Genomic DNA, 16,760 nt, shown 5'->3' with positions numbered 1-16,760 from the left:
AGCGCTCCCCCGTACCCACGGACAGACTGCATGCGCACACATGGAAACAGACCCTCTCATTTCCCCACCCCCACAGATTTCTCCCAAGTTTAATTTGACAAGAAGCTAGGATTCGAGGAAGGCACTCCGATTTCTCCCTCCCTGCAGTCGACGCGTCAGCCCCTTGCTTTACTGACAAGAGATAATTACTGTGAGATTGATCGTCTGCCGAAAGTAACTGAAGCAAATAAATCGTTTGATGCCGCGGCGCTGAATCCGTAACACAGCTAATGGAAGCACCCATATAGGTCGGACCAGCCTACCCATAATTTGACTTGATTAAGTGCGCTTACGGGGGTGGTTTATATGAAAAGTGCTATTAATAATCTAAGATGCACACACACACACACACACACAGGTAGACACAACGATAAACACACATATTTCCATTTTCACTTGATCCTACCCCCCAGTCCAGCGAAGCAGGAGCTAGGCATTACACAAATAAATGGGCAGGAAAATTGAAGTAATGTTAAGTTCGAAATGCATTCTATCTTTTGTCGGGCTTCCATAATCCTGAATAATATGATCCGGGTGTAACACCAGGATTGTAGTGAAGGAGGGGAAGCGAGGGTTAGACAGTGCGTGTCCTTTCAGTAAGATACGCCAAGATGTGTGTTCTCCATATGGTCTGTTTGGCCTTTCTGGGAGAGGTGTCTTGTTCTGTTGTACATGCAACAGCAAATATGTGGTGACATTACAGTAAGTGCTCTGTCAACAGACGCTCAACAGGTATAGGATGTGAATTTTAGGGGGAGGATTATTTACAGTGCATACGACTGAATGGAACAGCACAGTCTTGTTATACCTGAAGTGCCTACGTTTTCTAAGAACACACCGGAAGGGTTATCTCCATAGTGACGCTGATGTTAAGCAAGCAGAACGTGGGCCCAGCGTGGGGAGGAGTCTGAGGAGGAGGGAGAGAGAGAGGGAGGATGTTCCGCAGGAGAGAGCGAGACACTCTGGCGACATGGCGGTGAAGGGAGAGGCCCCTTATCTAAATGAAAGTCAATGGCGAAACGTTTGTCAATTTGCATAGAAAAAAAAAAAAAACATCTACAACACATTATTTAGGCAATGGTAATTCCTTACATGCCCGAATCTCATTAAAAGGCCCCTTGTGCACTTCGCTTTGTTTACGGCACCTAATCGAGCCATTTATCTTTATTGTGTTAGCGAGCCGCATGTATGTTTGCTGAAATTAATACGCATTTAAGACCCCAATACCCCCCCACCCCCACCCCCCTTACACCCCTCATAGCTTTAACAGATGGGTAATTGATTTAAAAGTGAATCTGAACTGTTGAGCAATAAAAAAGGTGCATTAGCATGCATATTAATCTGTGCGTCGAGGGGGGGGGATCAAGGATGGAGCTGGTTGGGGCCAGATAAAGTGACAGACTTTATTTACAAAGATGCTCTGTGAGACGACTTGAAGGGGATGGCAGAGGGAGGGAGGGGGGGAGCTGGGGGGGAAAACAAGCGCCATAACGGGACCCGCACACATACGCACACGTCACAGAAGTGTGCACACTCAGGGTGAGGTATTCCCATCCACATATGCCGAGCTTGTCGTGGAGGAGCCCTCTGTTCTGTCTGCGTTCCTCTCAGACAGCGCGAGGGAGCACAGCCATGATGCTCTCACATGGTCAGGTCAGGAAGGAAGCAAGACGGGAAATACACACACACACACAAATGTGTTCCGCACACACGACCGCTGGCACAGCGACGCACGCGCATCCCACAGAGCGACACATCAACCTACTCCAAGGTACACAACACAAGGAGACTCGCACACCGACATTCATAAAACCACTCACACGTACTAACCCCTACACACACACACACACACACACACACACACACACACACACACACACACACACATACACACAGTCGCAGCTGTGATGATGTGCCTTTCACTTCAGCCTCGGCTCCACTCTCACGTACGGAGCTTGCCCAGCCACCTGGAAAAAGGTTTCAGAGACTCTTCTCTTTCAACCTGGGCCTTTGTTCGCTGCCACGATATACTTGATCCGATGACTGTGGAATCGATGTGTGGCTACATGTGCGTATGTGTGCCTGTGTGCATTTAATAATGCACGTTATGTCTCTGTGTGTGTGTGTATAGATCCAGACGTCTGTGTCATTTCCAAGCAGCACACTGTTCCGACACAGCCAAAGCTGAGTAAGAGATAATGGCTTGTGTGTTTTTGTTCATCTGTAAGAGACAGTAGGATGTGACAGAGGGCATGTGAGCGTGTATGCGTGTATGTGCGTGTGTGCGTGTGTGTCTGCTGAATGTCAGTGTGTCTGTGTGTGTACCACTCACACAGACAGTAGGTGGCTGATGGCTGAGGAAGTGGAGTGGAGACCTGAGGGCTGTGTTGTCCCTCCCTCCCAACACCACCACTATCCCTGTACCCTGGAGCTGCTGGCATGCCACTGTGTTCTACTCCCCCCTGCCCCCCTCCCATCCCACACACACACTCACACTCTAACCCATCCCCCCACTGTCAATAGGGCTCCAGCACACTCTCCTATTCACACACATGCAAGCACACAGTCCCACGGCCAAGCCCCCTTTAACTAAATGTCACAGGAAAAGCCCTGTGTCATGTATATTTAGCTTCCAAGCTTGGCATTTGCTCCTCTTTAAGAAGAAAAGTACACAGGGGAGGGAGGGAGGGAGGGAGGGAGGGAGGGAGGGAGGGAGGGAGGGAGGGAGGGAGGGAGGGAGGGAGGGAGGGAGGGAGGGAGGGAGGGAGAGAGAGGGAGGAGAGGGGGAGAGGGGGAGAGGGGGAGAGGGGGAGAGGGGGAGAGAGATTGATAGAGGGGGAGAGAACTGGCCTCCGTCATGCCTCAGAAAGCATGCAGCACCGTGTCACAGGTAGAAGAGAGACGACTCACTCTGACTGGCCAGATGAAAAGAGCTCTCTCCTTATGTTGCTTTAAGAAGCGAGTGTGTTGGTTTAAGAACTCAACAAGCCTCATGGACATTCATGGCGGGTTTGTATAGCCAGTGGATTATCAAGGATCAAGTGCTTGACACGATATCCACCTCTGATCTAGACATGAGTAGTTATGCTGTAGTGAATCTCTTGTACATGTGACCACATGACCAGACATTGGGCATTCTTTTAATTGCATAGCTTCCCTAATGGTGTCTAAATACTAGGTTTGTGAATAACAAACCACAATGTTCCCCTTCCTCCCACCAAACATCAACCACACAATGTAAGGTATTATATATGTGTCAGACTGTCATCGTGGTAGTTTTGACAATTACTTGAGCTTAGCGTCTGGACAATAAGAAATGTAGGAAACAGGGTCACCCAAACTCATCTTCTCTGTAGGAATGGTTTATCTGACTTTCTTACTGTGAGAGTCAGCAATGGAGCGTGTCATTCACACAAATAACGTGGTAACCTACATTTCCCCCCAAACAGTTTTCCTTCCTTTAAAAGGCTTTCATTTCTGCCTGTCGTGCATATGCTCCACAGACACACCCACACACACACACTCTCTCACAAACAAACGCACACACATACACACAGCCCAGAATGTTTTAACAGTCTCCTGTTGCTGTTTTGCAGCAGGGGGCCAGTAGGGCAGAATTTCGAACAACCAGCACATCTCATCCTGCCACACTGCTCAAGCCTCCAGTCTGGCAGCCACACAAGTCCAGCGTGTGTGTTGGGTCCCATCCCAATCCTGCACTCCCCTCTAATCCTCCACCGTGACCAGGACACACTTGAACGGATGTAACATGACAAACACTGCTGATACGGGAGTTTTTTTGGGGGGGGGGATCACATGTACACACGCCAACACTCGCGATCAGTAGTAACATAGCCGGTGTGTACTACCAGACTGGAAAGAGAGCTAAGGAACACTTGTGAACTATTGTCATTAAAATTTTCTGCATCAGCAAAGATAGCAACAGCTGCAGAAGAAAACAAAAAAAGGAAAGTCAAACCTAAACAGATTGCCAAGTTAAATCCCAAACAGCAGACTCAGTGTCTTTTTCGCCACTTTGGACTGACTTTAAGCTATCGCTTCATCGTACCCGCCTCCACCCAACCCATTATTGTTTCCTGTGCTGTATCTGTGCAGGTATTAGCGGACTGGCATTAGCCAGCCAGTGAAAGACACTGTTATAATCCCCGATGTCCTGGACCCAAATCTCATCCACTCATTGTCTTGCTCACCGTGGTGTCCTTCATGATCGATTAGCCCGCGCCATAAAAGAAAGGCTATCGATCAATGACACTCGTGTGTGGGTGTGTGTGAAAGACACGCTCACTTGTCCTACCTCTTTACAAGAGGATGTCTGGGGGTGTGTGTGTGTGTGTGGTCTAGGACAGCATGGCCGGAAGGACCCTACTGATTTCCTAGCAGCTCATACTGTGAGAGACAGTGTGTTTGTGTGTATGTCTTTCAGGAACCTAACATGGTTAACACGACTCTCCATTTCCTCCTCTCATCTCCAAGGTTACCCCAACATCGTTGCAACGTACGGCCGAGGATACACCGGCTTCGCCCCCAGCTACAGCTACCAGTTCCCCGGTAAGTCCCATCCAGTTACCCGCTGTGTTGGTCTCCGCCCGCCCACCAGGGTGGGTTAATGGACCCCCTGCAGCTTCCCAAACATCCTCTGAGCTTCTCCAACCCCCACACCCCCATCTCCACACTCACCTCATTAACATTCCCACACATGCACTCATGCAGAACGGTAGACAAATAAATACAGTGAGCTCGATCTCTACCGTGTGTGTACACACACACACACACACACGCATCTGATGTAGTCACGTCCCCTCCCATCCATCCTTTTCTCTTGTACACTTACTTCCCCTTCACATCCCCCCTTCACACACACACACACACACACACACACTTGGGGGAGCTCCAGGGTGATCATGTCACTCTAACCCCAGCCGGCTCCAGTAGAAGGATGTTTCCCTTCCTGGCACGTCGGCACACCATTATCAGCCTGCTGGCTGGGGAGACAGATGCACCCCCCTTCTTTCCCCTCCCTCCCTTTCAAATGTGATTTGATAAGGTAACATTATGCAATTATTTCACCATTCACTTCCCATAAAGACCTTTACGATGCAAAATGCCAGAGTTGAGCCCAGAAGCTGCCAACAGCACTCAGTGGTAAGACACTCTTCAGGCGCGATTTCATGCTTTATTTAAACGTGTTAGATGCGTGCGTGCGCGCGCCTACCTTCTTTTGGCATCAATATGCCAGCGTTGGCAGCGTGCTTGCAGAGTCAGGAACTGTCCTGAACATGAACAGCAACGTCACTCAGCTTGCCTTTGTGGGAGGAGGTAGCATGTCAGGCCCATACTGTCCTCTGCTCCTCACGCCTGCTTGGGAACCAGTGTTGGTTGTTGATCATAATGACAATCTCCTTTTGGTGGTAACTGCACATGGACACCACTCCACCTTCAAAGGAAAGAACTGCCGATGGATATCTGAGTTAGCGTCGTCGGCACTGCGTGTTTCTCTAAGCCTTGATTAGTCATTAACATCGTACCGTAAGTAAACAGTAGAACACAGGAGGCCCTGGGTGGCTGCTTGTTCCCTCTGTGTACCCCTGTGCACCGCTGAAGGATCGCTTCAAACGCATGGAGTTCACACAGAATAATACTAAATCGAATGGATACGTTGATGACGGGAAAATGAATAATGAAGCGGTGTAAATTGGCAAGGGCTAGTGAAAACCAATGGTGTGACTAAGCCTGGGGAAAAAGGATTAAAACACATCACACTCTCTCTGTCTCTGTCTTTCTGTCTCTTGTCTTTCTCTGTGTCTGTCTCTCTTTGTCTGTCTCACTCTTTTTCTCTCTTTATCTCTCTTTCTCTCTACACAAGCTTCCTCTCCAGGAAATCCCCCCCACTATGGAGCGGGCACACACAGTCACTAAGAGACACACATACATGCACATACATAGCTGGGGTTCAGCTATGGTAGGCTTTGCAAAAGCTCCAAATCTCTCTGCGCAACTCTCTGTCTAACTCTCTGTTAGAAACAGTGGTCACATGCAGTCTTTTGATATTTGTATTCAGTCATGTTGGAATGGATATGCTAAGCAGAGGATGAAACGCAGTGCCCCAGGTTCGGCCCACTAATCCATCCTTTAATACCAGACTCTCAGTGATGATATAGAATGTTTTTTTAGTTCTTCTCACCATACCCGGATTCAAAAAGCAAATGAAATCAAGTCCCCACAGTGAGAGTCATAACAAACACAAGGCTTCTGTTTCTACTTAGGCTTTCCTCCCTCTCCTCCTCCCTCTCCTCCTCCCTCCTTCTCCTCCCTCCTCCTCCTGCTCCCTCCTTCTCAACCCTCCTCCTCCCTCCTTCTCCTCCCTCCTCCTCCTGCTCCCTCCTTCTCAACCCTCCTCCTCCCTCCTTCTCCTCCCTCCTCCTCCTGCTCCCTCCTTCTCATCCCTCCCCCTTCCTTCTCCCTTGTCCTCCTCCTCCCTCCTTCTCCTCCCTCTTCCTCCTGCTCCCTCCTTCTCAACCCTCCTCCCTCCTTCTCCCTCCTCCTCCTTCTCCCTCCTCCTCCTCCTTCTCCCTCATACTCCCTCTTCCTCCTTCTCCCTCTACCTCTCCCTCCCATGTTGGCACTAGCAAAAAGACATAGAAAGAGCAAGGGGGCTGATTGGTCGGGGTTAACTTTGGCGCTTTGCTCTAATCCCCTGGCTTTTGCTGTAAAATGATCTAGCCTCAGCACTGGGCACAGGCCCGGCCCTTGTTCTGTCTGCCTATGATTTTCAGATAAGGCCTCAGTGACCTTGCCGGGTGGACATGTAAGGTGAAAAACCTTTTTCTTCCTCTCTCCTTGTCACGTCTGGGGATTTCGCATAAGCTCACTTGCTCGCGAGGTTAAAAATTGACTGTTGAAAAGGAGCTAGTTTTTCTTTTTTAAGCACTGCCCTTAATCCTCACAGGAGACTGAATTTGGAGGTCTGATGGGGAGGTGTGTGTGTGTGTGTGTGTGTGTGTGTGTGTGTGTGTGTGTGTGTGTGTGTGTGTGTGTTTGCGCGCCAGTATGTATCCATAGTGCAAATGTTATTTGCACCGGTGAGTGTCTTTACTACCTTTTCCACTCACCCTCCCAATGTCTGAGACATTTTGATGTCATTTAGTGCCTATTTCTTTTACCGGAGTTGCTCCGATTCACACATTTTCACACTGAATTGTCTTTCTTGTGCTATTCTTATAGACCCATATCATTGAATGTGCTCCTCATTATAGCTCTGGTACAGTCTGCGCGGTGACAATAACAACATGGGGGGGAAAAGGCAATGATTACAGTTTGCGTGCCTGGCTTTATATTTGCTTTTGTGTTTTCCTCTCCGCTGACGGCAATGAGATATGCTGCCTCAGGATGCCATTGCGCATCTAGAAATACAATCATTTTGCGTGTGTGCGAGAGAGAAGAGGGTTTGTTTAGACCGTCTTCTGAATAGCACATGGACAAGAAACACAGCCTCGCCAACAAAACCGTACTGCAGCAAATGGAGCTTAGCCCTCCAGTTGGGTTATTTGTGCTGTTTCTTTTTTAATACTATTCCTACTGGCCGCTCCCCCCTCTCCTGGAGGCTGCTCCCCTCTCTCCTGGAGGCTGCTCCCCCCTCTCCTGGAGGCTGCTCCCCCTCTCCTGGAGGCTGCTCCCCCCTCTCCTGGAGGCTGCTCCCCCCTCTCCTGGAGGCTGCTCCCCTCTCTCCTGGAGGCTGCTCCCCCCTCTCCTGGAGGCTGCTCCCCCCTCTCCTGGAGGCTGCTCCCCTCTCTCCTGGAGGCTGCTCCCCTCTCTCCTGGAGGCTGCTCCCCCCTCTCCTGGAGGCTGCTCCCCTCTCTCCTGGAGGCTGCTCCCCCCTCTCCTGGAGGCTGCTCCCCCTCTCCTGGAGGCTGCTCCCCCCTCTCATTGAGGCTGCTCCCCTCTCTCCTGGAGGCTGCTCCCCTCTCTCCTGGAGGCTGCTCCCCCCTCTCCTGGAGGCTGCTCCCCCCTCTCCTGGAGGCTGCTCCCCTCTCTCCTGGAGGCTGCTCCCCCCTCTCCTGGAGGCTGCTCCCCCCTCTCCTGGAGGCTGCTCCCCTCTCTCCTGGAGGCTGCTCCCCTCTCTCCTGGAGGCTGCTCCCCCCTCTCCTGGAGGCTGCTCCCCTCTCTCCTGGAGGCTGCTCCCCCCTCTCCTGGAGGCTGCTCCCCCTCTCCTGGAGGCTGCTCCCCCCTCTCCTGGAGGCTGCTCCCCTCTCTCCTGGAGGCTGCTCCCCCCTCTCCTGGAGGCTGCTCCCCCCTCTCCTGGAGGCTGCTCCCCTCTCTCCTGGAGGCTGCTCCCCTCTCTCCTGGAGGCTGCTCCCCCCTCTCCTGGAGGCTGCTCCCCCCTCGCCTGGAGGCTGCTCCCCTCTCTCCTGGAGGCTGCTCCCCCCTCTCCTGGAGGCTGCTTCCCAAAGAGGAAGCGCTTGAGTCACACATTGCCTGTCCAACGGCGTGCATCTAGTCCCCCCCCCTCCCTCCCACCCCTCTTCTCCATCCCTCCCTCCCCTAAGAAGCGAGCCAATTGTCTCCTTGTTTTCTTCACACCGGGTTTTTTAGCGTCGCAACGCAGCGCACACTGATGAGAGCTGAAGGGTGGCCGCGTCTGGAACGCGGAGCGCCAAGGTCACAGCCTGGGAGCGCCGGGGCGCCCTGCGAGAGACAGCAGCGCCAGGGGCTGGGCTGAGGCATGCGCTCCTCCCCACAGCCTCCCTCACCACAGCCTACCTCACCTGGCTCCTTTTTGAAGGGGTTGCCTGGAATTGATGTTTCACTTTTGATTAGGCCCTAATCAGTTATGCAAACAGGAAAAGAGGGCGATGGATGTTCCCCCCCAGCACAAAGGCATACTCTCTCACACACACAGACACACACACACACACTCTTTCTCTCTCTCACACATACACACACACACACACACACGTAAACTGGCAGACAAGCAGAAGGGCACACAAATACACGCCGGTAGCCAGACAGATAAACACACTCATACGGACACAAACACACTGGGGTTGGGCGGTTCGAGAGAGGAGCTGAAGAAATCATCGCTCTCTTTCTCTCTCCCATTCTGTCTTTCCACCACTGGCTGTCTCATTTCCAAAGAGAGCGTGATGTCATGTCTGCCATAAGGAGTGTGTAAAACACCCCTCAGACTTCTGTTTAACCAATCAGCATCTGAACTGAAAGCCTTCCTGACGTCACACCTGCATCTCTACCTTGCTCTCCGACCCCCCCGTAGTCAGTAAGAGGGCGGGGGGGGGCGAAGACAGGGAGACAGAGAGAAAAACCGTGATTCTTAATAGTGGTATGAATGTCCATTTCCATATGCTTGGTTTGCAGGAGTGTGTGCAAATGCATGTGGGTATTGGGATTGGGACAGGGAAATGGACAGAGCTGGTAGAGAATGGAAAAGGGAAAACATCATGAAGAAAGGAGAGGGAGGTGAAGACAGCCAGTTGGTTGCTGTCTTGATGAAGGTTTTGAATGGAGGGATAAGGAGAAGGAGAGGGAGAAAAAGAGAGAGGGAGATTGAAAGAGAGAGAGAGAGTGAGAGAGCACAGGCAGCTGTTTCATCTCATCCACGAACAGTGGGTGAAAATCACCTCTAATTGAAAAGCCTGCTTATTAACCCAGTAGGAGTGCAGAGGCCAAATGACTTGAACATGTTAGAGGCTTACACAGTCACACACTTTAAAGCAGGCCTTTGGCTCATTTGGAGGTCATTGTACACAGTTGCGTGTGTGTGTGTGGATTAAGCATGTGATGTGTGTTTATTGAGTGGGCCTGTCCTCAGGTCACTGTAGGGGTCAGCTCACTGAGATTGATGCTGCTGTCAATCACACTAACACACACACACACAAACACACACATGCATTTGCACTCACTCACGCAAAGCCAGCATATGGAAATGGACATTAATACCTCTACCAAGAATTCCGCTCTTCACAGGCATAGCCCTAAACAGCCCCACAACCATGTGGCCTATTGCCTTCTGGAGGGTTATTACCAACAGGAGCTCTATTGTAAACAGACGCCATTTTGGCACCATTCCAGAAGGCAGAAAACTCTGGGAGCATTTTTTCTGCCTTTCTCTTTTTTTTTTTCTCTCTGTTTTTGACCTGGTATGCTGGATCTGTCTGTCTGTCTGTCCCTCTGGCTGATCTGATCGAGGCGTTGTCTCCCTGCCTCTCCTGACAACCTTGCTGCTCCTTCTCCCTTGAAGAGTCCCACACGAGTCCACACACACGGCCGCACCTTCTGTCGTTAGGGTTTACCAAGGACGAGACGCCACTTGGACGAGAAATGACGGCTGTATGGTGACATGGAGAAGAGGGGTTGGAGAGGAAGGAAGAAACGGAAGAAAGGAAAAAGAGGGGTGAAGCGTTCAAAGAGAGAGATAGAGTGAACGAGAGGTAGAGAAAGTGTTGGAGAGAGATCGCCTCCCCCCTCAACCCCCCACCACCACTCCCCCCCCCCCCCCCCACCCCCCCTCCGACATAGCTCCCAGGTCTCGCCCTGCTAGCTGGTAATTGCCCTCATTGTGAGGCCGGCACAGCGGAACGCCTCCCAGCACCCCCCAGGTGTCATCCTGTCGCCCCAGCGACCCACCCAGCCCTCTAATTGCATGTTGCACCGTGGCTTCTTGCCTTGTGTGTGAGAGAGTGCGGGCTGTTCTGTTCTGGATGTGCCATCAATGAGGCACGACTGGAGATGGACGCCGAGGGAGCTGGACGACATTCCGGCCCTCCTCCACGACCATCTCAGACGCTGTTAGTATCCCATGGTAGGGCGCCCGCCGCCACCAAGTGGGACTGCCACAACCTTGGTCTGACTTCCAGTTTTTTGGGGAGCGCCATTCGCCTTGGCCCGCCCCCGCACGCCTGGACCCAGGCCCGGGCTCTTCAGTATTGATGAGCAAAACCATTACAAGCGGAGGCTGTCAAACGCTACTCGTCTAGGGTCACTCTGCTGTCACATAAGTGGTGTGCCATAGCAGAGAAGGGTCTATTACTGTACACTAGCTGTTTTTTTTTTTTTTGCAGGGCCTTCGAGGCATTGTTGTCTGTGAGCTGTTACATCATTTGGCTGGAGTGGAGAATAGAGCCCAAGCGCAGGCGGACCCCCCATCTCATCTCCCCCCCGGCCCCCCCCCCCCCCCCCCCCCCCCCCCCCCCGCTGGGTGCTCTGGGTTCAGTTGCAAACAGGCTCCCCATGTCTGTCTCACCGACCTGTATTATTTTCCCATTAGTTTCAAAAAGGCCCGGTCATCACCTGGAGAGAGACAGCCGGCAGCATTGCCAGGTTCTGAAAGCCGGGCTGGCGTGAGAGGAGAAGAGCCTCTTGTGTTTCGCTCTAGTGGACACTAGTGTACTGGTAGGACTGCTCCCAAGTGGGAGGGATGGATGGTTAGATGGATAGATGGGAGGATGGATAGATGGATGGATGTGCCAATTGTGTCCTTCCACGGCCTAATGCCTTAAAAAAAAGCCTTTTTGCGTATGGCTATAATGCTTTGTTGTGGGTGCCCCCCCCTACCCCTCCGCCCCTCCTCTCCTATCTGTCCCAAATCATCACAAATTGCTGTGAGTGCAATTGTGGGAAACCAAGATAACTTTGCAGTCGAGGCGCACACACATACACACAAGACTTTTTATCAGTGGAGGCTATTTACTCTCCAGCTCAGGCCCACTGTTAATAGGAGCTGAGGATAAGTAAGCCATTTGAGCAGACGAAGGGCCCTCTCGGCACCAACATAATAAATGATATATTAAGCTTTGGGGAAATCATAACTGTGAAGCTAAGCTTTTGCCTATCTCACTCACTCTCACCAATCTCCCTTTAAGTGTATTTTTGCTCTCAGTGTTCTTGGCACAGTGTAGACAGTCTTTATCTGGGGTGTTATATTGAACTATACATACAGTGACAGTCTATTCAGTGGCTAAGCACACATTTTCATGCTTCGTATCTGCAGTTCACACTTCCCTTACCCGGCGACATTTCACATCTCATTGAGCCGAATAACGTTTTCGACACCCGATTTTTTTTCTGTCCCCTCCTGCTTTTTTCCTCTCATATCAGGTTTCTCATTAGACAATGGTGTGAGGTGGTGGGCGAATTGGGGGTGAATGGTGTTGTCGTGAGTAGTGGGAGGCCTGAACCCCCCAACCCCCCCCTTCCCCACAGCCTTCTCTTTGCACATGCTCAGTGCCTCCAGTCTTTCCCTCTGAGTCTCGTCTTTGAGCGAGCGCTCGGCGCAGCACCCGTCAAGGACTTTTTTTTCCCTTTCGAAGAATGACTCACCGTGCATTCCACTGCACCGTGAATAAATGGCAATGGAGATTGCACTCTTTTCAGATATCCATTCTTCTCTTGCTCCCCCCCGCTCTCTCCCCATTCGCCCCCCCCCCCTCTCTCCCCCTCTCTCCTTTTCTTTTGCTTTTCCATTTTCATTGCTCATTTTTCACGAGCCAACCATCGTTTTTTTTTGCCTCCACCTCAAATCTTCTTGTAAGCTTCAAAAATGCCTGCCTTGGTGACAAACCTGACTTGTACAGTATGCTACAAGGGAACCCCCTCTAGACAGGAGGAATACAACTCTCGCTCCTCATGTTTACTACAATCTGTCAAACTCCCTTTTAGAAATTGTCACCAGCAACCGATTTCTTTTTTTATGTTTGTGAAATGCTATCAATCCATCAATAGTTTGTTTTGCAAACATGCTGTATGTCCCATATTTACAAAAGGATCAACATATACCAAGAGGGAGAGATTGTGAAAGCCATAGGTCATTAGAGGTGAGGATGTTGGCTGTATAAATGGGGAAGGGGGGGGCAATAATGATGATGAATGGATGAAATTAAGAGAAGGGGGGGGGGGGGGAGTTTGGCACTGCATCATAAGCAGAAACCCCCTCACCCTAAAATAGTATTTCGGAAATCTTATCTGCTGTGATGTGCACACTCTTGTACATGTGCACTTGTGACCAGAATACACAAAACAAATGTCTAAAATCACGGACATCCATCAGTAAGTTTCATCATCCTGCTGCAAATGACTGCAATATTCTACACGGCACTATGTCAAATCAAGGATGCCAGTGCAGAGGGCTGCATCACAGCCTGGTCCCATCCTCCGTAGGTGTCCTTTCCTCATCTCAAAAGCACACACACACACACTTCACACACACACACACCCCTCACACACACACAGCCCTCACACACACACAGCCCTCACACACACACACCCCTCACACACACACACACCCCTCACACACACACAGCCCTCACACACACACAGCCCTCACACACACACAGCCCTCACACACACACAGCCCTCACACACACACACCCCACACACACACACACCCCTCACACACACACACCCCACACACACACACAGCCCTCACACACACACAGCCCTCACACACACACAGCCCTCACACACACACAGCCCTCACACACACACACCCCTCACACACACACAGCCCTCACACACACACAGCCCTCACACACACACAGCCCTCACACACACACAGCCCTCACACACACACAGCCCTCACACACACACACCCCTCACACACACACAGCCCTCACACACACACAGCCCTCACACACACACAGCCCTCACACACACACAGCCCTCACACACACACACCCCTCACACACACACAGCCCTCACACACACACAGCCCTCACACACACACACAGCCCTCACACACACACAGCCCTCACACACACACAGCCCTCACACACACACAGCCCTCACACACACACAGCCCTCACACACACACAGCCCTCACACACACACAGCCCTCACACACACACAGCCCTCACACACACACACCCCTCACACACACACACCTCACACACACACAGCCCTCACACACACACAGCCCTCACACACACACAGCCCTCACACACACACACCCCTCACACACACACAGCCCTCACACACACACACCTCACACACACACAGCCCTCACACACACACAGCCCTCACACACACACATAACTACATCCTGACCTTCTGTGTCCCAGTCCCTGTTGGGATCCTGAGCTGCCCAAAAAAAAACACTCACATCGCTACTCGGCTCAAAAAAGGCTCAAAAAAGCTAAATATTAGCTTCATTTTCCCGGTCATAAAAGCCCCGTGAAATAGATTTAAGTGGTCTCAGAGGCTCCCTCTCTAGGGTGGAAGAGCCAGCATTGAGGCCTGTTCTTTGGACAACAATAAGCCAGAGATGCATACTATCATTCACCTTGCCTGATCCTGTACTTTTCATAAAACCACTCAGGAACTTCGCTCAGGCTAAGCCACTAGCAGCGTGTGCGGATGGTGACACTGGGTGTGAATACAGGGGCTCAAGGAGAAACAAGGTGGCTCCCAAAAACTGAGGATTTTAGAAATTGCACCATTAGTCAACAGTACGTGTCATTTTTTTGGTGACAGTCTGGGTCCTTGTGTCAACAGGGTGAAGTTAACACATTCAGGTGTAAATTGAGGTTTCTTTGAATCCCATGCAAATGGAACAGTTTGTGATTGGGTTAAACAGTTGGCAGGGAAGTAGAGGCCGAAGGAAGGAGAGAGAAGGTGCTCCCAGTCGTTCATCTGTTCGTCATTGCCCTCCCAGTGTATCTCCGACCAGTGTGTCTCTTCCCAGCATGCACCTTGCACCACACTGTGTTCCTGCTGGGTGGGGTAACAACATCATTTTCGGAAAGCACTGTGCGTCCGCCTTAACCCTTGTGACCTGTTAACACAGCCCCGCTGGACATGCAATTCAGACTCACTTATACCCCCCCCCCCCGCTCTCTCTCTCTCTCTCTCATATTCCTGTCTCTTTCTCTCCCTTGTAGTCCTCTCTGTCACTCTCTTCTCTCTCGCTCCACACTTATACGCATCATTTCCCACCCGCCCCTTTTCACTCACTCACTCCCTCCTCTCCCCCTTTCTCTCTTTCCTGTGGTGCACTCCCATCCTCCTTCCTTCCTGTGACCCTTCCTGTTTGGATTGAACTGCCCCTTGTGGAATAAGACAGAAGAGCCTTTGGGGTTAGAAGACTCACCTATTATTGTCTTGACTGTCTGTCTGAGTAGTGTCTTATGAAGAACAAACAAACGAACATACCAGACTTGGATCTGTGTTCAGACTTGTCCTCCCCTCCCAATCTTGTCCTTCACCATGTCGCCGAAGTGTTGATTACGTTATGGAGCACCAAAATGAGAGATTATTAAGGGCTCTCTCCCAGTGGAAGCAGTGCCCATGGACGGGAGGCCTTTGTTTAATACTGAAGAGACGGGAGACGGCAGTAATTACACGCCGTCCGTCCTGTCTGAGTGCCAGCATCTGCCCGTGTCACTGCTCCATTGTCTGTCAGGCCCCTTCAATCTCCAATAGCCCCGCCGCCGCCTCCGCCCAAACGTGTGTTTTAATTAGCTCTGTCATTATATTTATATCATAATAATGACTTGAGTCCTCCGTGTGCAACACCTTTTATTGCCCTTACCCCTTCCCCCCCCCCACACACACACACACGTGCACACACACGCACACACACTTTCCTTAATGATTATATTTAATTCCCAATGTCTGAACTCAAATTTTGACAAGTTGGATCCTTAATACGTCCATAATATTTTCATCTTAATCAATACTGTGGTGATAAGGTTTGCATATTTCTGGCAAACATGTACTTAACAGCATATTAGATATAAACATGGTGCCCAGTACAGTTGGAACTAAATAGCTGAGAACATATCCAGAGTATATCTTAAGAGAAAATACATCTAATATCATGTTTAACTGAGTGTAAATAGTGTAATGGTTTCTTTTGAAAGCTCTGAATCTACTCTAATATAGTGTTAAATACTTGGCAGAGAGTAGAGAGAAAAGAGAGAGCAGTCTGATTATATTGCCAATATAACTTGCCGTTGTTGTCCTTCAGCAACAGAACTCCCACCTGTCTTTAAAGCACCGTGGGCGCATAATGCCAGTGTTCTTCCAAGATCTCACACACTCACTGGCAACACCTTGCACAGACTCACACACATGCTCACACAAGCACACAAACAGCCCCAGTTCTTCGTCTACATTCCCCTCTGCCCACCGTATGCTACTGGTTGGGCTAATACGGGGGCTCTCCAATTGAAACGATAAATTCCAGACTTGCAGTCACATAAAAACACCATAAAAGGCGATAAAAAAGTGGAAGTGCTGAAGAGAATGGGTGGTGGCTCTGTCCGAGCCTGTTCACCGTCTGCTTAACCCCTCGCACACAAATAATCCCTGCGCCCTGGGCCCCACAGTCAAGCGGGACTAGACGGGCCGTTTACGCCGCCCGGAGACCAAATTAGCCCCCTGATTGATAGAGTTCCAAAGCATAAACCTCGGCAATCGCCAGCCTGCTTCGCTCTCCCTGCTTTTACGACTTCTTCCTCTTCCGCCTCCCTCATTCTTTCCTGCCTCGTCTTTCACGAGGCAAGCCGCTTGGAGCTGGCAAGATAAGTGACTTCAGTGGTGTCCAAAGGGTGCAAGCGTGTTACAAATGTCCATGTCAGCCATCACGTGTTTTTCAAGTTGACTGTACCCCAACGTGGAGGGCTTTTGTTTTTCTTGACAAAAAACTCAAAGTTCAGAGATGACCAACGCACACACCCAGACACACACACACA

General features: G+C 50.8%; 1 protein-coding gene across 7 annotated transcripts in view; it reads left to right on the top strand.

Moving 5' to 3' along the window:
- msi2b (musashi RNA-binding protein 2b) overlaps window positions 1–16,760 on the top strand; it is an 85,655-nt gene that overhangs the window by 44,104 nt on the left and 24,791 nt on the right. For all 7 annotated transcript variants that reach the window (XM_047036066.1, XM_047036068.1, XM_047036063.1 and 4 more), the window contains exon 4: window positions 4,534–4,608. In XM_047036066.1, coding sequence (XP_046892022.1) covers window positions 4,534–4,608 — 75 coding nt within the window. The remainder of the gene's footprint in view (window positions 1–4,533; window positions 4,609–16,760) is intronic.

This window comes from Hypomesus transpacificus, chromosome 15 (assembly GCF_021917145.1).
Source record: "Hypomesus transpacificus isolate Combined female chromosome 15, fHypTra1, whole genome shotgun sequence".
NCBI classification, from domain to species: domain Eukaryota; kingdom Metazoa; phylum Chordata; class Actinopteri; order Osmeriformes; family Osmeridae; genus Hypomesus; species Hypomesus transpacificus.
Note: the sequence above shows the minus strand (reverse complement) of the source record. Positions and strands in the feature narration are given on the sequence as shown.